This window comes from Ictalurus furcatus, chromosome 9 (assembly GCF_023375685.1).
Source record: "Ictalurus furcatus strain D&B chromosome 9, Billie_1.0, whole genome shotgun sequence".
In the NCBI taxonomy this organism is placed as follows: Eukaryota; Metazoa; Chordata; class Actinopteri; order Siluriformes; family Ictaluridae; genus Ictalurus; species Ictalurus furcatus.
Window position 1 is genome coordinate 7,866,813 of NC_071263.1, and position 24,313 is coordinate 7,891,125.

A 24,313-nucleotide genomic window follows, 5' to 3' on the forward strand; every position below is an offset into this window, starting at 1 on the left:
TCCTGAGGACTTTGGCTGTTTCTCAATTCCAAGAATACAAAGAACGGATTTGCGTTCTCGTGAAGACCGGTCATTGCCAGGCTACTTTGAAAGAACGAACTCGGAAGGACAGGAGGGCATAGAAAACATTTTTTGTAAGAACTGAGATGTGCTGTGAGCTTCCTGTTGCTCACAGTACCGTCCCAGCACATTTCTAGTAGTGGGACAGGGTCCTCATCTCTTCAGTGCTACTTAAGTAATATGTTTCACCTGGTAAATAGATTTATTGTTAACAGGCTGAGTAACAAAAAGTTAATTAAGCATGATTTAATTTAGTAAACTCTCTGTTTGCAACTGCGACCTCGTGTTAACTAAAAGCTAAGCTAACGAGTTTACCGTTACCTCAGGATGGAAGAAAATTCTGTCATCAGTTACCCTCATGTCGTTGGTGGTCGGTTGGTGACCACTGGTCAAATTCACTGGTCAAGTCTTGCACTACAGTAGCAGCTCATTAGCAGCAAACATGGTTCTCTCACATCTTCCTGTGCACTAGTCCCTTTTCCAGCCATCCCTGAGTAGGGGAAAAAAAAAAGATTGCAGTTTATTCCTTTTGAAAAGGGTGGAATTCGTGCAAGTCTGTAGTTATATGACCAGCACATTCTGTAGGCATGATTTATCATCTTTGGTTGTTCACCGACAGAATTTATTGCTATCTCAGATAGATTGAGAACACAATTCCATCTTTATACACCACTGGGACTACTCCATCAGTAAGAGTGTGTAATATAATTTTATCTACCATTCAGATGCCTCCCTGTGTTGGATCTCTGTGACCACTAGCGCTCCTGATCATGAACCTTGGCTCAAAAGTACGGCATAACTCCAAAAGCACACAGGATCTCGTGATCTATGATATCATTCTTGTTAAAGTCTAAAAGAAAGGGTCAGAACACTGCGGGCAGGAATCCTCCACAGTTGAAAGCAGGCTCTCGTTAAACTCATTAAATTCTCTTTGCTAAATTACTGTCAAGTTTGTATAGATTCACCAGGGTGTGGCACATCGCAAACACTACTGCATGTAGTGTAAATCAGTCATGCACTCCATCCTGCCATCAGTCTGCTTCCTGGTTCAAAGACAAATATGTCGACATACGGGATCAAAGCACAACTCTCAAGTTTCATGGACACGTTAAATGTCAAAAGATGTCAGAGTCCTAGCTAGTACATACAGTGCTGTGAAAAAGTATTCGCCCCATCCTGATTTCTTCTATTTTTGTGTACATCTCATACTAAATCATTTTAGACCTTCAAACGAAATACAACATGAATCAAAAGCAACCGGAGTAAACACACAATGCGGTTTTTATTTATTTATTTATTTTATTGAAGCAAAAAACAAAAAGTTATCCAACACCTTTCACTCGTGTGAAAAACTAATTGCACTCTTAAACTTAACCTTAATCCAGTTGTACCACCTTGCTTGAAGTTGCTTAAAATAAAAAATCATAAGCAAATGAATAAACATAAATGTAAAATAATTGAAACAAATAATTATGGAGAACAACTAATTAAGAAAACAAGGGCATTTTTTTAAACATTCAGTAAGACTGTGCCAGATTGAGTACTCCTTATACTGTAAGTGTGTTAAGTGTGTTAATCATATACCCCCTATTATTATTATATGGTTATGCTGAAGGTAACAAACCACAATAAAGGTTTTACATAAAATTTACTGTAAAATGAGATGAAATATGACTGCCAGAGAACCATTAAGCACTGTCTTTAATGCCTAACCGCTTATACCAGTTATGAGGTGCCAAATGGATAAAATGTTGACGTAAAATAATAGAAACAAATCATTTTGAACCAGTAATAACTGAGCCAGTAATAACTGAGAATTGTTACACTTGGTCCAGGTTCATTAACTGTACGTATTTCATAGCAAATTTCATCTCATTTTACAGTAACTGTAATGCTATCCTTTATTATGAAAGCAGGCTGCGCCTACTGCGAGTATTAATATGAATTTAATACAATAGCCTGTATTAAATTTTGTCTAATTCAAAATAACAACGAAGGGAGACAAAGCCTCCAAATTCACGACTCCCCACCCCCACCCCCCGGAATACCCATTCTGATACAGTTACATTACACTACAATACCACTTACAGAATTTATTACGGTGGCCATTGACCATGTGTACTCTAGCTCATTCATGTAATTATATTTTAGTTAAAGTGTAAGTACTTGTTGTAATGATACTGTAGGTATTTTACAAAAACTGAAAGGTTAATAGCCCTACAGTTGAGGCCAGAAGTTTTCATACCCCCAGGCTAAAAACATTCAAACTCAGTTTTTCACAACTCCACCCATTTCATGTTTCCATACATTTCCTGTGTTAAGTCATTTAGAGTACCTACTTCATAAAAGGTTATTTCAAAATAATAACAAAGAGACAGATTTATTTCAGCTTTTATTTAATATATCAGATTTTCACTGGTTCAAAAGTTTACATACCCTTTGTAATATTTGGTGGCATTGCCTTTTAATTGCTTGAACTTTAATCAAGCACTTGGCGTGGCCTTCCAAGCTTCTCACAATGCTATGCAGGAAACTTTTGCTCATTCCTCCTGACAGAACTGGTGTAACTCAGTCACGTTTGTGAGCCTTCTTGCTCAAACATGCGTTTTGAGTTCATTCCACATGTTTTCTATGAGATTCAGGTCAGGGCTTTGGGATGGCCACTCCAATACTTTCACTTTGTTGTCCTTAAACTTTGGATGTATGTTTTGAATCATTGTCCTACTGGAAGACACAGTTTTGAGCTAATTTGAACTTTCTGGCTGTTGTCTTGAGGTGTTGCTCCCGTATTTCTAGATAATCCTAATCATCTATTTTCTTAAGTGCACCCATGTCTTTTCCAGGAAAAACACCACATAAACATGATGCTTCCACTCCCATGCTTCACAGTTGGGATGGTGTTTTTGGATTAAAAGCCTCACCTTTTCCCCCAATACATACTGTAGTGCTGATCATTATGACCAAACAGTTCATTTTTTTGTTTAATCTGACCAGAGAGCACTCCTCTAAAATTCTGGTAATCACCTGCAAACATCACGCTGGCTTTTTTTTAAATAATGTTGGCTTCAGAATAGGGGCTGCTTCCTTGTGTGGCACTCCTTCGGGACATGCAGGTGTAGGACTCTCTTTAAGATGAATGTACATATTTGGTATCTGATGCCTCCAGCTCCTTCACCAGTTCCTTTGTTGTAGGCTTGGGGTTCAATTGACCCTTCTTGACCAAAGTTTGCTCATCCCTGGGAGTTAATTTGTGTCTCTTTCCTGAATGATGCATTGTTTTTGTGGCCCTATGATTTTTATATTTGCTTGTGGCACCCTCCATTGTTTGGAAATTGGTCCTAAGAAGGAGCCAGACTTGTAGTGGTCTTGGCTGAGGTGCTAGGATTTTCAACAGTGGGTATCAACAGCTAAAAGCTAGGCCATTTTACAGCCAAATGTCTGCTACCATTAACGCCTTATTATTACAATTGGCCAATCAGAAGCTTCTAAAAGTCATTACATCAATTTCTGGAATTTTGCAGACTGTTTAAAGAGACAGTGTACGTCAACCTTTGACCCACTGGAATTCCGATATAGTGAATTAAAGCTGAAATAAATTGTTTAAAAATAACCTCTGATGTGAAAAAAAGTAGATGCCCAAACTGACTTGCCAAAAGAAATGTATGGTAAAACAAAAACTGAGATTGAATATCTTTCTAGCTGTATGTAAACTTTTGGCCTCAACTGTATATTGAATCAAAACTGTTTATTGTTGTTTACTGAAAGTCAGTTTAAGGCTGTAAAGTGTATTTTGAATAAACATCACATACTGTAAATACAGCTTCCTGTGACATGGTCACTTACAAGAATAATCTTTAGCATACACGTATAACTAGAAATTTTGAAATAACAAGTAAGCTAGCTCCTCTTTAATTCCCCACACACATAGTCAACAGAGTATCTATTGTAATTCACATGGTTTTTGTACCAGCTCTATTACTCTGACCCTACTTGATCTGCTCAATATTTCCAATGTACTGTATACACACACCAGCCACTTTAATAGGAACACCTGTACTCCTGCTCATTTATGCGGTTATCCAATCAGCCAATCATGTCACAGCAGCACGATATAAATTTTTAAAAAACCCACACAGATAAAGGTCAAGAGCTTCAGTTAATGCTTTTCTGTTAATCATGGTTCTAGACAGTGGTTATTTGATTGCTGTAGCGTTCCTACAGCTAGAACCAGTCTGACCGTTCTCCTCTGACCTCTCCCATAAACAAGGTATTTCCACCCACAGAGCTGCCTCATACTGCATATGTTATGCTTTTCATACCATACTTTGTAAACTCTAGAGACTGTTGTATGTGAGAATCCCAGGAGATCAGAAGTTTCTGAAATACTCGAAACAACCTTCCGTCACCAACATCCACGCCCCAATCAAAGTCACTTAGATCACATTTTTTCCCCATTCTGATATTTGATGTGAGCATTAACCAAAGCTCTTGATATGTATTAATGTGATCTTAGGCATTGTACTGCTGTGACATGATTGGCTTACTTGTAATTCCAAACCTAATTGTAATTGCTAAAGTTTGGTTTGTATGAAAATGAATTTGTCACAGGTAGCTGTATTTACAGTACGTGACATTTACTCAAAATAGACTTTACAGCCCCAAAGTCACGTTCTCAGTTTTACAATAAGCACTTCCATGTAGATCAATGTGCACTATAACTGGAATCTACAGTCATTATTCAATGAAACAATGTTGTACTATGCGGTCACTTGGTTTGAACTCATGCACACATGAGGCGGTCTGGGGGAAAACCTTCTCATGGTGAAATCTGCTATGAGAAATTCTGAAAATGAAATGTTTTACTGGACTGAAATACATTTTTCTTTGCACGTATCTCAATCAGACGTCATGTTCTAGCATTTTAAAAACCGGTTAACCTCCAAAAGTGAAATGAATTGAAAGATTCCCTTTCAGTTCCACTAAAAGACACCAACACACCAATGGTCTAAAAGCAGCTGCTATTTATTCAGTAAATGTAATATTTCATAAACATGAATATGAAATTGTAAATATGGCAATGAAAACTATGTCTGTCTTTACAGCGGCCTTTATTCATAGACTACAGGTGGACAAGCTATTCCAAAGCAGTCATTCTGTGTTTAATATCATTGATTTTATTTTATTTTTTAAAGTCCAAGCAACTTTTATAGAATATTATAATTGATTATATTTACATTATAAACGTACTTAGTTTAGTTGGAATTATATAATATCCTGAGCTGACAAGCAAGCCAACGCCCTGAATATCTCTACAACTGTAACCTAATTTACTTACGTAAAACAGCATTAGTCACACAATAATTATGTGTGCAAGAGTACATAAGCAATCACTCTGATCAGCACACACACCAGTCTTTATCACTTTATCAGGTCCTATCACCTGATCATGAAATTACTGCAAGTTACCTCAGTGAGGTCTGTTTTGTTGACTAAATTTCACATGTACCCGTGTTTTCATTAGGCAATTATAACATATCTGTCATCTGTACAGAGTAAAAGGTAAATATGAGCAAAGAAGGCTGTGAAAATTTGTCTTTATTGTTTAACCTTTTGATCTTTTGTCAAAAAAAATTCACAAAAATACTCCCTCATGGATATCATCACAGGTTTTATTTATTTATTTATTTATTTATTTATTTTTTAAATTTGTTAAATATATGTGTGCCATAATTACTGGCACCCTTTTAGTCAATACATTGTGCTATCTCCCTTTACCAAGATAACAGCTCTGAGTCTTCTCCTATAATGCCTGATGAAGTTGGAGAATACATGGCAAGGGATCTAAGACCATTCCTCCATACAGAATCTCTCCAGATCCTTCAAGTTTCGAGGTCCATGCTGGTGGACTCTCCTCTTCAGTTCACCCCACAGGTTTTCTATGGCTTTCAGTCAGGGGACTGGGATGGCAGGATCTTGATTTTGTGGTCAGTAAACCATTTCTGTGTTGATTGTAATATATGTTTTGGATCATTGTCCTGCTGGAAGATCCAAACCACGGCCCATTTTAATCTTTCTGGCAGAGACAGTCAGGCTTTCATTTAATATCTGTTGATATTTGATAGTCCATGATGCCATGTATCCTAACAAAATGTCCAGGTCCTCTGGCAGAAAAACAGTCCCAAAACATTAAAGAGCCACCACCATATTTAACTGTGGGCATGAGGTACTTTTCCATATGGCTACCTCTCTGTGTGCCAAAACCACCTCTGGTGTTTATTGCCAAAAAGCTCTATTTTTGTTTCATCTGACCATAGAAGCGATCCAATTTGAAGTTCCAGTAGTGTCTGGCAAACTGAAGACGCTCGAGTTTGTTTTTGGATGAGAGTAGCGGCTTTTTTCATGAAACCCTTTCAAACAACTTGTGGTGATGTAGGTGACTTCGGATTGTAGTTTTGGAGACTTTCTGACCCCAAGACACAACTACCTTCTGCAATTCTCCAACTGTGATCCTTGGAGATTTTTTTCCCACTTGAACCATCCTCTTCACAGTGTGTTGAGATGATACAGACACACGTTCAATTCCAGGTTGAGTCATAACATTTCCAGTTGACTGGAACTTCTTAATTATTGCTCAGATGGTGGAAATGGGCATTTTCAATGCTTGTGCTATTTTCTTATAGACACTTCCCATTTTGTGAACCTCAACAACCTTTTTCTGCACGTCACAGCTTTATTCCTTGGCCTTACCCATTGTTATGAACGACTAAGGGAATTTGACCTGTGTGTTACCTCATATTTATATCCCTGTGAAACAGGAAGTCATGATTGAACAATTTCCTGTTCCTAGTCACCCAAGAGTACGAAAAAATTTTAAAATATCAATGGGAATATACTTCAATTATATTTTTTTCATATGAATTCATATGTGCCAATAATCATTGCACACCTATATTTAGCAAAGATTAATTTTAAAAGAGTATTTTTGTGATTGTTTTTAAACAAAAACATCAAAAGGTTAAACAATAAAGGAAATTTTCACAGCCTTCTTTACTCATATTTATCAAGGGTGCCAATGTTAGTGGAGGGCACTCTAACTTGCCATTATCTGTCTGGTTGATGATGTGAAAATACAACTGAATTTATAAAGCTTTCTTTAAACCTTTATTTAACCTTTCTTCAACAAAATGCAGAATACTGATTCAAATATTTATTACGGAAGACCCTTGACATTAAATGTTCATCCACTAGGTGGTGTGGGTGTTGTGGTTAGTGTTTCAACAGGGCAATCTCCCCACCTTTTCCTGGGTCTTGTTGTGAATGCTGCTGTTCAGACTTGATTACGTTCTCACACATTAAGAACTGACTGATGGGTAATTGGATGAATGAACAGTTAGAGTAGTTGATTAATAGTTCAGGTTTCAAGGCTGATCAGGTTTCACATCAAATCAGGTTTCAAGCTTGATCGGGTGTGTAGTGAGCAGAGAAAACCCAAGGTGTAGATTAAATGCTTATCTATTGTTTTGTTCAACGTGATTACATTACCATTTTATTTATTTATTTATTACAACTGCTGAGTAGTTGTCTAGATAAATAGATAGCTCAGCATTTAAGATTCTGTGCTAATGTCTGGAAGGTTGAGATTAAATCCCAGGAGCAAAGAGTTATTGTTGTGTCCTTGAGGAAATCTAGTGTATGTTAAATAACTAAATGTTAATGGATAGATTTAAAAAGAAAAAGATAGTGTCACATGCATACTACTGCATAACTTTCCAGAACCTTCACAGTATCTGTCCCTCAGTGGTGGAATGAACTTCCAACCTCAATCCGGACTTCAGAATCTGTCAGTACCTTCAAAAAACAACTAAAGACCCACCTCTTCCATGAACACCTAACCAACCCCTAGAAAGAAAAAAAAAAAACCCAAATACCTTACTCTGGCTCTTACACCTCTACTCTGCGCACTTTTCTTCTTCTAGAACTCAATTAAAGATCTTGCATGGTAGCACTACTTGTATCGTTCTTTGCTTGATATATCGCTTTGTTTGTATTTCCTCATTTGTAAGTCACTTTGGATAAAAGCGACTGCTGAATGAATAAATGTAAATGAATAAATGTAAATGTAAATGCATAACTAACTCGGCAGACAAAACTTGTCGAAAATCACCTAATTAGTAAAAGTTGTACATTTTATAATCAAAGATACATTGTTGAAATACATCTAGTAAACCATTAAACACTCTGGTCTGTTAATGAACTCAGTGCTAAAGCCTGGTCTTATATAAGGTGAGCGCTGGGCGCTGAATGTTCTGAATGTTCTGAATGCGCTGGTCACTTGATAATACGTACGATATTACCCAATAAGCCTGGCAGGATGGGATCATGTGACGTCACAACACTATCACTATCATTTAAACTCACCACTAGAAGGTCATTAGTCATTTGTGACCTCAGACTTTCATCGGGGAATAATGTGAGCAGCTGAAAGTAATAAAAGTGGAGATTTTGAAACGCTCAGATTGGAAATGACAGCAGTCTTATCCACCGTGATAGCACTTTTCACGGAAAGATTCGGATATTGAGTACATCGTGAATATTATTACTGGAAAATATTATATGCTGCATCTTTTCTTAATAGATTTTGCCTCACTAATAAGCACTTTTAGGTCAATAAATAACAAAGAAAGCCTAAAAGATGTAATAAAAATAAAATAAAAATGTGACTCAGCTACTAGTGGCAGTATAACTGTGTGTTTATGTTAGGATAACAACAAGCAAAGGACCTTTGTGTCAGAAAAGGTTGGAGGTATAAATCATACCTGTGCAGCAAAATATGTGGCAAATCCAGCCTCTGCAAGTAAAACAAGTTGCCACGAAAACCAAGAGCGTTTCCACTCACAGTAGGGTAAGCCAACGTTTATAATACTAACCTGTGTTTTAATACCTTGTTCGATACATTTTGCAAAATGTAATACACTATATGGCCAAAAGTATGTGGACACAATGTCCATCACACCCATATGAAAGTCTTCCACAAACTTTTGCCACAAAGTTGGAAGCACACAATTGTACAGTATGCCTTTATGCTCTAGCATTACAATTTCCCTTCACTGGAGCTAAGAGGACCAAACCTGTTCCAGCATGACAATACCCGAGTGTAAAGTGAGGTCCATGAAGACATAGATTGCCGAGGTCGCAGTGGAAGAACTCCAGTGGGCTGCACACAGAGCCTTGACCTCAACCACACTGAACACCATTGGGATGAATTGGAACAATTCAGTTCAGTTAAGTTCAATTCAATTTTTATTTGTATAGCGCGTTTGACAATGGACATTGTCTCAAAGCAGCTTTACAGAAACATATAAACACAGGATACATATTATATGTGTGTGAAATTATCCCTAATGAGCGAGCCGGTGGTGACGGTGGCGAGGAAAAACTCCCTAAGATGATATGAGGAAGAAACCTTGAGAGGAACCAGACTCAGAAGGGAACCCATCCTCATCTGGGTGACGACGGATAGTGTGAAAGTAAAGGAAAGATCATTATGTTTTTACATGAAGTCTGTTTTGTTGAACAAGTCCACTGTTCACTAAACCAACTGTACCCCACTGCCTGACTTCACTAATGCTCTGAATGAGCAAATCCCCACAGCCACACTCCAAAATCTAGTGGAAAGCCTTTCTCCAGAAGAGTGGAAGTTATTATAACAACAAAGGGAAGAATACATCTGGAATGGAATGTTCAAAAAGCACATATGGGTATTAAGATCAAGTGTCCACAAACATTTGGCCATATAGTGTAATTGTCATACAAGCAGGCAGAAGTTTACAGTCTACAATACGTAACTGCTGAAATGCAAGGAAATGTTGTACTATTATTGCACTATTTCATTTGCACCACTTTTGTCCTTAATAATAATAATTATAATAACATATAATATCAGAAACTATTAATTGGTTGGACACTACCGTCATAATGGTAGTGTATTGCTTTTATTTTTATCGATTGAACCCTTTTCATGCATAGTGTCCACACTTATGGATAGTCAATTTAAAGAAAACATAAGATGTAAATCATCTCCAAATCACCTGAGACCTGTATGGCCAAATCCCCTGATGACTGTCATTTAATTTAACATGCATCATTATCCTGATTTCTGTTGCTGTCTTGACTATTCACCATTCTCAATGCAGTATGTCTGTGGTATATCTTTTGCAAAAAGATTTTGCCTCCAAAATCAGCTGCATTATGCAACACACATGTAAAGAATATTGATATATTTTGTTAAAGAACATGATGGTACCACTTGGATTCCTTAAAGATGATTGTGGATGTTCTTAGTTGGACAGCCAAAGGATGGCACTTGCTAAAAACTATGCACAAGTCTAATTTATTTATACAGTGGAAAACTTCACCTGGACAGACGTAAAGCTAAAACTCCACTGAAATAATCATTTTAAAAAATGCTCATACTATCGCTGTAATGTTGGCAGTGAGGTGCTAAAGGCTGGAAAATAAATATTCACAAGTTAGCTAGATCCTGATTCCTGGTGAGTCTACAGCGCCATTTTGTTCATTAGGACAGTTGGAGGTCACATTTCCAAAATTACACAATTTGGGATTCTGAACACTGCGGCCCATTAATTTCTTCATACAGGAAGCATCTTGAAGCGGTCATTACAAACAAAGGCTTCTCCACTAAGTATTAATAAATTTCAGTTAGCGTGTTCAATACTTTTTCCCCCTGTGTCATTCTGCTTTATTACACATAACTTCATTTATCTACATTAATGTTGTGAATCCTTTATATCTCCGGATTTCTAATATCTATATATCGATATATATATCTTCGGATTTCTAATTTGTAATACTGATATCTGGTGAGCATTTCATGTGAATAACCTCATTGGAAATATATTTACTGAAAAAAAGGATGACACGTTCAATACTTATTTCCCCAACTGTACCTAACACGGCTGGATGAGGAACTGCACACTGAAAAAAACCATAGAAACCATCACTACTTGGTATTTGGCTTCCACTACAAATACCATGACAAACCATCAGCTGACCATTAAAACCATTACCAGTCCTTAATGGTATCCACTACGCATAACATACCACCAATAGAAGGCAACAAATTACCAGGAGAGACCCACAGGGATTTTACAGGTTCCATTAAAACCAATACAATTCCCATTATAACCATTAAAACCATTACACATACTCTGAGGATTTCTATTGTTTTTGCAGGGTCATACCGTGCAGTAACTGGGTTGGTAAAGTCTATTATTGCAAAATTGAGATGAGACAAGTGAAATCTTTAGGGTGTATCTTTTAAGTCGAGGGCAAGGAAGGTTTTGTTGTTCTAAAAATTTCAGTTCCTTTGAGAGCGCTCTGTCACTGGCTCTTCTCTATATGGAAACGTTTACAGGTCATTCAGACATTCTTGACGTCACATCTGCATGCTTATATTCGTGGCCAATGAAACAAGTGCGCGAGCGTTGAGGGGAGGTGACGGGGGCGTGTCGCTGCACGGACATATATAAACTGCTGAATGGTGTTGAAGCGGGCTTTGACGGCGGACGAAAGTAACATTACGAGTAAACAAGCCGCTGTTTTCTTGGTTAGTACTCGCATGGATTATTGAGGTTACTGAACTGTCCTTTGGGCTGCTGATGCGTGATAAGTGACTGTTAACTGTTTTAACGCTGTGCAGGATAGTCAACATAACCGCTATAAACTACCTCCAGTAAGTCTGCAGATGTTTCAGTGTTACACACTGACCTCAAAGTCAAACCAGCAAAACCACCCAAACATCTCAAGAACAACTTTAAAATCACAGCAGAGTGCAAAAAAGGGGGTAGAACAGAGTAACGATGCCTTTGGATCTGGGAATGTACGAGCGCCGGCCAGATTACAAATCTGAAAAACAGTGCCAGAGAACCTCGCTCGCTTTCTATCAGGCTGTGCGGGATCTGCTGCCGGTGTGGCTGCTGGAGGACATCCGCACCACCGAAGCGTTTCACTGGGAAGACGAAGGTCGCGCATGCGCTTTCTCGCCATCCGAAGCGCTGCTGTACGCGCTCGTCCACGACCACCAGCAGTACGCGCGCCACCTGCTCCAGCGCTTCCCCGTGCACGCGCTGACCGTGCCGAGCGCGAGCTTCCGCTGCTGCGCGCACTCCGCCGCGCCGCACGTCGCCGTGGCCGTGCGCTACAACCGCACGAATATTCTCAAAATGATGATGGGCAGTCTCAAGGATTTCGCGGACGAAGGCGAAAGACAGCTGCTCTTGAATCACCGCGGGTGCGCGCACGCAGAGGGAGGCAAAACGGTGCTACACCTGGCGTGCGACCTGGCGCGCCCCGAGTGTTTGCTGCTGTTGCTGGGCCACGGCGCGTGCCCGTACGTCACAGACCGTGCTGGAGACACACCTCTGGACTGCCTGCTGCAACAAATCAGCCAGAGTGACATGGACATGCGTACGAAGCGCGTGTGCCTCGGATACATGGTGTTGTTCATGCCCGCGCTACGCTTTCGCATGCGCGCGGAGCTGCGGGAGAACCCCGCACTGTGGAGCCGCCTCATCGGAGAGCAGGCGTTCCAGTGGCTCTCTGGTCAATGTCCAACATCTCTGTTCGTGCAATGCATGCGCACTGTGACGCGATCCGTTCCCGACGAACAGCTCGAGTCCCTGCCTGATTTCCTCAGACCACCTGATTTCAGATTGCACCAGTCTTAACGCAATAATGGATGTACTCTATCTGACTTTGACTGATGGCATCAACAAGATCCCTTATCTGAAAAGTGTGTGTAAAAAAAAATCTCGTGAAGTTAGAGCAAGAATTGGAAAATCGTTCTGTTCAGAGCATTTAGGACTGCTACACTGATTCCTCCACTGTAAATATGTCAATGTTGTAAAATACAATGATACCAAGTGATGCTTGGTAACTGTTCTAAAAAATAAATATATTTTTAAATATATTTTTTGTGAACAGTATCAGTGCATTTCTTAACTCCCTGCATACACGGTCCATTTTTTTTTTTTTTAGAGGTGAGAAAAAACAAAACAAAACAACTCTTCTGCAACAAGTAGACTATCAAGTCAGTACTTGATTCTCCTGTGCTAAATCGGAGTCATAATCAGGCTTAGGTGTTATTTTGGTAAACATCTTTTTAATTCTGGCAGTTCATATTGACAGCATAAAGTGATGACAGCAGCGCTTAAAGCAGGGTTAATGTTATCAGTGATAATATACCATACACATAACATAGTGCTCTTTAATGAGTGCTAGGGTTCCCATTTCATTTTCACCAACAGCATCGTGGTCAAGGAGAAGAGGAGAAGAAAAGAGGACATGAGCGTCCCAAATTACAGGAAAAAAATCACATAAGTAAAAACAACCACAAACAATCGACACTATTAATGCAATGTTGATCTACTTACCACATTATATTTGCATATTTCTGAGGTGTCTGTGGTCCAAAGAAATAAATTTTAAAAAAAAAGACACCATTATATATGCCTCTTATTCAATTATGATACACTTGATACACATATTTATTCATTAATAAAGTGCATTCTCTAAATGACGTTACATGAAAGTTGCCAATACGGCGTTACAGTTCATTCAGAATGGACTATGAAAGTTTTTATGAACCGGATGGCATATAAGAGTGCTGTAGACCGGCACAATAACACTAAGCAGTCTAGTAATAACCAAGTGAACAAAATTACAGCAATGAAGAGAATAATAATAATAATAATAAAAAAAAAACCCCAAAACAAACAAAAAACACAACACACCCCCCTCCTCATCCCCTTTTCCTGCTTCCGATCGTTCATGCACAGTCGATCTGACCCGACAAACAGCAGGTATGTAAATAACGATGTTAAGCATGCCTTATTCCCTATTGTATTTAACTAACACTGGTAACGGCTCTCAGTAGCTATTACCAATTTTGAAAATTTATACACATATTCCTTGGTGAGTCCATTGTGAAAGCAAAGGCTTCGGTAAATATTAGCAAAAAATAGTTCCTCCTACATTCTGTCTTAAAGAGACCGTTATACGTTCTCACTGTGATCATGAACTAATGAACCTCGAAGTTCTCACATTCTACAGCGGTTAAAACTGGGGGGGGGCTAAATTTAAGACGCACACTAGATTAATCAGGAATTTACACACTAGATTAATCAGAATGGAATCCCAAATCCACTACTAAGTACTTTTGGCCCCAGCAATTTTACTCCTGGCACAGTAGGGTTTCTGGCTTTTTGGCTTTACAATTACAGTACAATCTAGTAATCTGTTAAGCTCAACACACTGTTATTGTAAACATGTTTATATAGACTTTCGACTCATTAAGCATCGTGGATATGTCTCTGCTTGCTTCACATTATGAGTGGTGTCCTGGGAAAACCATTCGTATGGTGAAATTTTGATACGTTCTAGTGTATATAGTGCTGAAAACTACAGATTTTCCTCAACTGTTTCTCTTTAGCATGTACCTTAACCGCAAAGTAAAATCTGGCTGCTCCCAAATATGAAAAGGGAGAAAGAGAGTCCATTTTGCTTAATCAGCCACAGATATTCCAATCATCAATTCACTAGATTCAGAACGGCATTTTCTGCCATAAAGCGGTATTCTTTCACAACGCGAACAGCTGCGGACTGTTAATATTAACAGATGTTACACGCCACACATGGAGGTTAACAAACATATGTTTTTGCATTTCAGAAGTTAAGATGACACTTGAACAACATATCTTGTACAATTTATATTATCATACAAATTCTGCGATGTATGATTCCACTCATGTTAAACGTTCAATGAATGCTCTTTACAACCAATCCCTTGACATATTTCATTTGCATTACATATTTTTCATTTCAATTCGCGATCAGACTTTAGTCTCGGTCTCTTTCACTTTTCTGTCTGCGAACCAGAACCCATTTTCATCAAAATGTTTAGCGTTAGAATACCGATTTATATTTCCCCCTTTACAGTACATCACGGTGGATCTGATCCCGAGTCTGTAAGCGTACTCTGACGCACTTGTGACAGAAACGCCTCATGACGTGCATCGCTGTACGGACTGGACCACTGTGTCACATAAAAGAAAAAATCCTAACGTAACGGATCCTGATATTGTGGGTAAAAAGTTAAATAGTGCATGGTTAAAATAAGTTCATTAAACAAATACTTTTGTTTAGACTTCCCTTCAAAACGTAACCATCAATAATTCTGTACACTCTGTAAAGACAATCTGTTCTGTACACAGGTTAAGCTCATCATCAACAACAACAAAAAAGTGCCCATTAACAGAACTGTTTTTACAAGACACAACACACACCACGGCTGTCTAGATCACCTCCCACTCCTCTTCGAGTTCTTCCCCACTGAGAGAGCCTGTGTTGGTGTGATTTTTGCTGGTGCTGTGTGGCAGGGTCTTGGTCAGGCGCTGTGTCAGAGCGCCAGTTGGGGTAACAGCCCAGACTTCATCCATGGGAGTCACTGCAACAGAGAGACATCATTCTCAAACTTGTTTTTTAGCTTTTTAAAAGTCTCAGTCCACTCTCAGTCTACTCTACCTTTGTGTAATGGATCACTGTAAGAGGACAGTAGGCTTTACAACATGGGTGTCCAATCCTATTCGCAAAAGGCCGGTGTGGGTGCAGGTTTTCATTCCAACCAAGCAGAAGCCACATCTGATTTTACTGAAAGCCGAGCTCAACTGATTAAACAGGTGGAATCGGGTGTGGCTCCTGCTTGATTGGAATGAAAACCTCCACCCACATTGGCCCTTGCGGATAAGCTTGGACACCCCTGCTTTAGAACCTCCATCCAGTTTCTGTACCGCTTATCCTACGCTGGGTCGCGGTTAGCCTGGAGCCTATCCCAGGGAACTCGGGGAACAAGGCAGGGACACCCTCGACGTCTTCCCAGGGCACAAGTGGACACCCATTCACACACGATGGACAATTTGGAAATACCTATCAGCCTAGAATGCACGTCTTTGGACTGGGGAGGAAACTGGAGTACCTGGAGGAAACCCCCAAAGCATGGGGAGATCATGCAAACTCTGCGCACACATGGTGGACGTGGGAATTGAACAACAACCCCGGAGGTGCGAGGCAAACGTGCTAACCACTAAACCACCGAGCCCGGCTTTATAACAAATGTATAGTATAGTCTGCAATACTATTTACAAATAAAGAAACTTAAATGTTGCGATTGCATAAGTATTCACCCCTACTGCTGAGAAAAACTTTATTTAGTTCAGGTGTAAGCAGATTAATCAGAGAAGCATCCAAGAGGCTAAGGGTGAATCTGAAGGATTCTGGAGAGATCCACAGATCCAATGGGAGAAACTGTTCACAGGACAACCACAGCCACAAAGAGAGTTGACGAGAAGCCTTTATTGACAAAAAGCCTTTTGAAATCCCATGTTGGAGACTCAGCGAATGTGGAAAAAAATGTTCTCTGGTACGATGGACTCCTTGGCCTTGGCACACAAGGGCAAACATATCAGGATCCAGATGTGCAAAGCTGATAGAGACAGATCCCATAAGGCTTGAAGTTATAATTGCAGCCAAAGTTGGTTCTCCCAAGTATTGACCAAAAAGGGGGTGAATTAACATTAACATTTGTTCACAATAAAAAAAAACAAAAAAACACAACAACAACAACAACAACAAAACATTTGTACCTTCAAATAACAAATAATTAACAAGGCTACCATACTGGAGTTCCTACTGGAGCTACTGAAGTCTGGTCAGCATTATTTAGTGAGCTTTTACAGAATTTTCACCCGAGTAACCCTTTAACCACTCACCCGTCAGCCAGTTGACCAGGCCAGGCACCTTCTTCCAGTAATCCCCAGCTGGATTCTTTTCTGAAATCCCGTATCGTCGAGCCATCTCACCATTAGGACAGCGCACCCATGCAGTTCTTGTGCTCAGCACTAATTGACTAGCCTGGAGCCCTGTAGCAACATAGAGAGGCCACATTACACATCTTAATGGGACAACCATCTTTGTCACTTCTGAGTCATGCAACCTTGCAGAACCTGTACTGAATCAGTGCTAGAAAATACGTACGGATGTCCCAGTCCAGTTTTGTTTATCATGTCATGTACATTTAAGTTACTAAAACTAATCCAAATAAGCCAAGACAGGCTTGAGCTCAAAAAACCTCTCCATTAAGAAAACTGCTATCCCAGCTTTCCTTTAAACAAAAATATAACGAAAACAAAAAAAATATATATCTATAAAATGTCTTAATAAATAAATTAGACTTCTAAACATACAACACTAATGAATACCATTTCAGGCACAATTCTGTTAAGTCCTCTTAGCAACATGTTGGAGTGTAGCAGCATTATAGCAAAACTAGTATACTCAGTGTATGCTCGTTGCAATTCCACATAACATCAGCAGCATAACATGAACATTCTAAATGAACCACAAAATCAAAATCTCCTTCACTGGACTTCATCCTTCATGTTGAAAGCACATCTGTTGCTGCCACCACATGAAATAGTGGTATTGCTTACAGCTGTTATCCTGTTTTAGGACAGTTGCGTGAATCAGACTTAAAATAACCAATCCCTATCCATTAGAAAGTGCCTGGATCGGCTCGGACACAGATACTTTGGACTGGATAGGGACATTCCTACTTATGATATACCATGACAAGGAAATCTGAAAATAGTTACAGCAGTACTGGTATAGATAACGTCACAAAAGCATTATTTGTAACATCCTTTGAAATATTTAAAATATTTGTAAGGTACAACAGCGCTTTTTACCCTAACCTCATAATTTTACAACTGAATGGTGTGTTATGTAATTTCATCCTCTTTAATAATATTGTACATTGTATAATATTATACCATGATGTCCAGTAGACTGCAATGCTGGGTTTAAAAGAATTTTCATATTCCACCCCACCAGGAACATTATTTTGTTTAGTCAGACTAACCCTTTTAGCTGATCTTATTTAAAAACTTTTCAGGGCTGGACAAATCAGTAGCCCAGGCACCCAGAACAATCAGATTATGTGTCCAGGTTCAACAGCTAGAAAAAAACAAAACAAATAGAACTTGATGCCAATGGTATCAACTGGGATACGTTCCTGAACACCAATGCGAATGTCTGTATGACAAACAGGAAGGAGGCTACTGAATAAAAACTATTTCAGTTTTCTAACCCTAAAACTATTTCAGTTTTCTAACCCTAACCCTTGCTGTGACCTTGACCCTGTTTGGATCCCATTCCAAAATGCAATCAGTTCATCTGCTGATTACAATGATAATTCCATATAAATCCTACAAACATCTCAGGCGGACACATGGGCAGGTGAATGGATTGACAACACAAAAACAAACCTAGTGGAGGGGGCCACTAGATTTATTTTAGCAAAAAGAAAAAAAAAACCCCAAAACTAAAGTTTTCTTTTCGTGTGTCGCTTATATAGAAATGTGTATAATGTGCTTTGTGTCAGTGTGACGCATCTTGCTGCTGTAATTGAGTCAACTCAGACAACTGAGTCAAAGCTTCCCATTATAGTGCATAGTTAAGTTACATGAATGGGGGGGGGGGGGGGGGACCCCAGTGTGAATGTCTGAGTCAGCCAAAGAAGAAACAAAGCAAATGAGACAAAACAAAAGAGAAAAGTATAACGATGGTGTACCTGGAATGTGCTCCCAGGCTGTCCCCACTGGCATTTCCTCGGTAATGCCAGTGCGAACATATACGTTACAGCGACTATCCAGAGCCCACAGCATGCGGTCGTTGGGATTGGTCTGAACGCGTACTAAGTGCACGCCCACAAGCTGCTCCAGGGAACAAAAAACAAAACGCAGGAGGAACTGTGTTAGGCTGCACTGTCACTGCACTTGTGCAATCTTGTGTTTAAAGATTAATGCCTTGGATTTAACAAATACCTCAAATCAAAGTGTACAATGGCTTTAATTAATCAATTGGTTAATCAAAGTCAGACAGGCCCATTTACCTGCTCAGGTGGCTCGATGCAGATCCAGGCTGGGAGCATCATGCTGGGGTTTAAAGGTTGGGTTCCCACTCGGAAATACACCATGCCATTGGAGTCACATGCCCACACATTCTGACTGCCACAGGAAAAGCTCAGAAGCCTCACGTGTCCTGTAAGTGTAAGAGGTTCCGGAGGTCATACTCACCATTTTTTTTTCAGACCTTGAAGTGATTATATACACACACACACACACACACACACACACACACACACACACACACACACACACACACACACACACTCTGACTCAATAATAAAAAAATGGAAAGCATATTCAGCACGGTGAGGCTGAAAATTAGCTTATGATTTTTGTCAAAATCAGTTCTTTCCAGAGCCTAAACTTGCATAGTGAATCTTTGATGAATTTGTACGAGGTAAAACAATAATAAACAACTATAACTGTTACAATTACTACCTCCAGTGGGTCTGGAAATTATCAAACCCCTTCAGCATTAGGCAGTCCCTCCAGGATTTTGCAATTGCAGAAATGAAACACAAAATCAAGCAAACTCCACTCTAACAGTAAGACAGGACAGCCATCTCAGAAATGCTCCATCAATCAGGCTGCTATGGTAGATTGACTAAATGAAGCCACTCTTGAGTAAAGGGGATATAGCAGGCCCTTCAAGGACTCTGAAAGCATGAGTAAAAAGATTCTCTGGTCTACTTAGAAAAAAAAAGTAACCCTTTGAACTAAACTCCAAGTGGGTCATCTGGCGAAATCCAGGCACTGCTCATCAACTGGATAATAGCAACCCTACATTGAAGCATGTTATGTATGCAAGTGCTTTTCAGTGGTAGGGACTGGGAGATCAGAATTGAGGGAATGCAGCCAAATATAGAGAGATCCTTGAAAGAAAAAAAAACCCTGCTCCGGACTGCACACATCCTCAGACTGGGTCTGCGAAGGTTCACCTCTCAGTACGACAACAACCTGAACCACATGGGAAAGACAATGCGGTAGTGGCTTTGGGAAAGTCTCTGAATGTCCATGAGTGGACCAGCAACAGCCAAGAACCCCAAAGAACATCTTTGGAGAGACCTGAAGAAGGCAGTTCACAGATGCTCCTCATACAATCTGATTGAGCTTGAGAAGATCTGCCAAGAACAATGGGAGAATTTGGCAAAGCTTGTAGAGACTTACCCAAGAAGCTGTAACCACTGCCAAAAGGTGCTTCTACAATGTAGTGAATAAAGGATGTGAAAACTAAACGAAAGATATTCACGTTGTGATTTTTAATATACTCGGAATTTTTTTTTCTAAAAACCTGTCTGGTTCTTCACATCGTTTCTTCCTCCTATTGTCTCAGGGAGCTTCTCCTTGCCACCATCACCTCTAGCTTGCTCATCAGGGATATATTTATACAATTCTGTAAAGCTGCTTCGTGACACTGCACATGTTAAAAGCGCTACACAAATAAAATTGAATTGAATTGTATACGCTTTGTCATTATTCGCTTTGTCATTATGAACTGAACTGTATGCACTTTGTCATTATGTCCCCTTATCTTCCACTTAACAGCTTACAAGTCCAGTCCACGTATTAACAACAGGGTGACTCATAAGAAAAGTTAGGTGCAGGAGCAGTAAAATTGCTTGTTCTGAATGTATGCTTAATCTCGAAGGCTGGTAAACTGTAAGGAGAGCATTGTGCTGGCTCATCTTAATCAGAAAAAAGATAGCGACTCTCGTCATACTGGAATATTATTATATGTAGGTCTATGTCAGTACATCTAAAAGCACATTGAGGATCTGAGGTGTTTATTCTTCACATGCAGATCTAGTACCAGAAAATCAATGCAGTCAGAACCGAGTTGTGTTTTGATTAAAACAGTGGGTGTGAGTGGCTAACACTGTGATATGTCCCTGAACCTACAATGTCATCACATTCTGATCTGGTGCTTAAGACTCCACAGCACGGTTTGGCAGACTTAAAGCAAGCATGGACATAAATGCTATCTCCTGGATCAATAGAAGAAATGCAGTTCAGCTGGTGTGGGGAACAAATAAATTCTTCATGAACAAGCAGAAAGCATGTAATCATAGTGACCTTTAAAAGTTTGTCTTTGCACACAGTATTGCTTAGCTGTTGAGAGAATGGGTTAACATTCATTCATCATTACAGCACAAGTGTATTTTGTCTTCTTAACGAACTCATTAATATGATTAAAGTGATTCATAACACAATGTTATATTATATGAAATAAAGGAGTATTTATGTCAACAGTTCCATGATTAAAACTCATGAATCAGACAATGGCATGCACTTACTAAGGGATAGCTCATGGTCCCGTAATCTAAAACTTTATTTAATCCACTAACAGAAACTTTATATTTCTTAAACAGTATTGCACAATTATTCACTCAAAGGAAGTTCATTATTATTTACTGAAAGTTGCAGCTATAATAAACCGTAAAGCTTACAGGACTGTTAATAATAATTGTTACTATTTGAATAAAATACACAGCAGCACAAAAAAATAAACGTAATAATAATAATAAAAGCGGGGGAAATAGGTATTGGACGTGTCAAAATTTTTTTTACAGTAAATATAGTTCTAATGAGGCTATTCACATGAAATTTTCACCAGACATCAGTATTAACTCAAGAAATCCGGAAATATAAAGAATTCACAACATTGAAGTCTATAAATGAAGTTGTGTAATAAAGAGGAATGACACAGGGAAAAAAGTATTGAACACGCTAACTGAAATTTATTTAATACTTAGTGGAGAAGCCTTTGTTTGTAATGACAGCTTCAAGACACTTCCTGTATGAAGAATTTAATGGGCCACAGTATTCAGGTGTGATTTTGGCCCATTCTTCTAAACATATTGTCTTTAAATCTTGTTCAATTGGATTCAAGTCAGGTGATCGACTGGGCCATTCTAACACCTTGATTTTTTTTCTCTGAAACCAATTGACAGTTTCCTTTGCTGTATGATTTGGATCGCTGTCCTGCTGGAAGGTCTACACACGTCTCATCTTCATCATCCTGATGGATGGCAGCAGATTCTTCTCAAGAATCTTCCGGTAAAGGGCTCCATTCATCGTTCCTTCAATTATATGAAGTCTGCCAGCACCATGCGATGAAAAACAGCCCACACCATGATTCTTACACCTCAAAACTTCACTGTTGGTATAGTGTTTTAAGGGTGATGTGCAGTGCCATTTCTTCTCCAAACATGGTGTGTAGTATGACAACCAAAAAGTTAAATTTTGCTCTTGGAAAGACTACACTCTACACACTCTCCCAGTATTTCAGGGGGTTGTCCAAATGAGTTGTATAAAACTTTAAATGAGCTTCGACATGCCTTTTCTTTAGTAATGGAGTCTTGCGGGGTGAGTGTGAGCAGTGGAGTGCATTGCCTACTGTTTTCTCTGTGACGATGGCACCTGCTGCCTCTAAGTGTTTCTGGAGCTCTTTCCGAGTGATCCTTGGTCCTACATTTCTGACTATTCTTCTGACTCCCTGGTCAGAAATCTTGCGAGGAGCTCCTGTGCGTGGCCGGTTAATGACGGAGTGATGTTGCTTCCACTTGCGGATAATAGCCCCAATTCTGCTTACTGGAGGATTCAGAAGTTTTGAAATACGTCTTATATCCGATTCCATCAATATGTTTTGCAACAATAAGGTTCTGAAGGTCTTGAGAGAGCTCTTTGCTTTTACCCATCATGAGATGTTTCTTGGGTGACACCTTTGTAATGAAAAGCCTTTTTATAGACCATCAGTTTACTAACCCAGCTGATATTAATCTGCACAGATAGGGGGTATAATTACTTACGGATTTCGGCTGGTTCCTCGCATTACCTTGCCTTGGAGAACTGATTTTTCTTAGCTTGTTCAATACTTTTTTCCTGTGTCATTCCACTTTATTACACACAACTTTATTTATGGACTTTAATGTTGTGAATTATTTATATCTCCAGATTTCTTGAGTTAATACTGATGTCTGGTGAAATTTTCATGTGAATAACCTCATCGGAAATATATTTACTGAAAAAAATGTTGACGCGTCCAACACTTATTTCCCCCGCTGTACATTCTTGAATAACAGAGTAAAAACTGCTGTACTCATTTTTGATGTAATAAAAGAACACTTGGTAGCTGGACTCAGATCTTTGGACTGTACTGTATATTCAAAGTAGAGGAAACTCTGTGTACCATAACGGTTTCTCCATTCTAAAATTGAGCCTACACCCTGAAGCTGTCCCGAGCTCATCTTTCACCCTGCTAAACATCCACAGCCAAAACAGGCAGGCTACAGCTGCCAACATCACATGACTCTGTCTATCTGCACCCCCACTGTATTCACAGGACGACACACCTAAACACTCACAGCCTTGTAAACAAACACCACGCATACTGCAGGATGTTCTTAACCTGGGGTAACTGGGGTTTAAATCTTATGTTAAGTTCACTGAGAGTCTACTGAAGGTTAGTACAATGATCGTAACACAAGAAGTTCACGTCAACTCCATGTGACGTGACTGTCCATAAGTATTTGGACAGTGATGTACTTTTTGTAATTTTGCCTCTGTACAGCACCACAATGGATTTTAAATGAAGCAGTCAAGATGCGATTGAAGTGTAGACTTTCAGCTTTACGTCAAGGGATTTAACAAAAATACTGCACTAACCATTTAGAAATTACAACCATTTTTACAGAGTCCCTCCATTTTCACAGGCTCAAAGGTAATTGGACAAGCTAACATAATGAATGGTAAGTGGTCTGCACTTATATAGGGCCTTTTAACCTTAACAGATTTACACCGTTTCCCATTCACCCATTTACCCACACAGGCACAGACACACACCAATGACAGTAGAGCTGCCGTGCAAGGCACTAGCCTGCCGTCGGCATGTGGAGGCAAACTTCAACTTGTGGAGGCATGTGGGCTGGGGAGCGAACCGTCAACCTGGCGATTAGTGGACAATCCGCTCTACCACCTGAGCCACAGCTGCCCCGTAATAATAATAATAATAATAATAATAATAATAATAAAAAAAACAACGTTAACGTTATTTTAAAATACTTGGATGCAAATACTTTGCAGTCAATGACTGCCTGAAGTCTGGAACCCACGGACATCACCAAGTGCTGAGTTTCCTCCCTTGAGATGCTTTGCCAGGCCTATACTGCAGCTGCCTTCAGTTACTGCTTGTTTGTGGGCCTTTCTGCCTTCAG

The 24,313-nt window shown here is 39.4% G+C and overlaps 2 protein-coding genes across 4 annotated transcripts in view; one reads left to right on the forward strand and one right to left on the reverse strand.

Moving 5' to 3' along the window:
• The first annotated feature begins 10,911 nt into the window (after positions 1 to 10,911).
• On the forward strand, positions 10,912 to 13,139 carry ankrd9 (ankyrin repeat domain 9). The gene has a single exon (XM_053632559.1). It carries the CDS (start codon positions 11,940 to 11,942, stop codon positions 12,804 to 12,806), a length of 867 nt encoding a protein of 288 aa, XP_053488534.1. The 5' UTR covers positions 10,912 to 11,939; the 3' UTR covers positions 12,807 to 13,139.
• Positions 13,140 to 13,389: 250 nt separating this feature from the next.
• The window catches only part of tecpr2 (tectonin beta-propeller repeat containing 2), a 47,451-nt gene continuing 36,527 nt past the window's right edge, over positions 13,390 to 24,313 (reverse strand). For all 3 annotated transcript variants that reach the window (XM_053632556.1, XM_053632557.1, XM_053632558.1), the window contains exons 17-20: positions 19,085 to 19,233; positions 18,764 to 18,905; positions 16,905 to 17,054; positions 13,390 to 15,583 (exon numbers count right to left, since the gene is read on the reverse strand). In XM_053632556.1, coding sequence (XP_053488531.1) covers positions 15,432 to 15,583; positions 16,905 to 17,054; positions 18,764 to 18,905; positions 19,085 to 19,233 — 593 coding nt within the window. In that variant the 3' untranslated portion in view covers positions 13,390 to 15,431. The remainder of the gene's footprint in view (positions 15,584 to 16,904; positions 17,055 to 18,763; positions 18,906 to 19,084; positions 19,234 to 24,313) is intronic.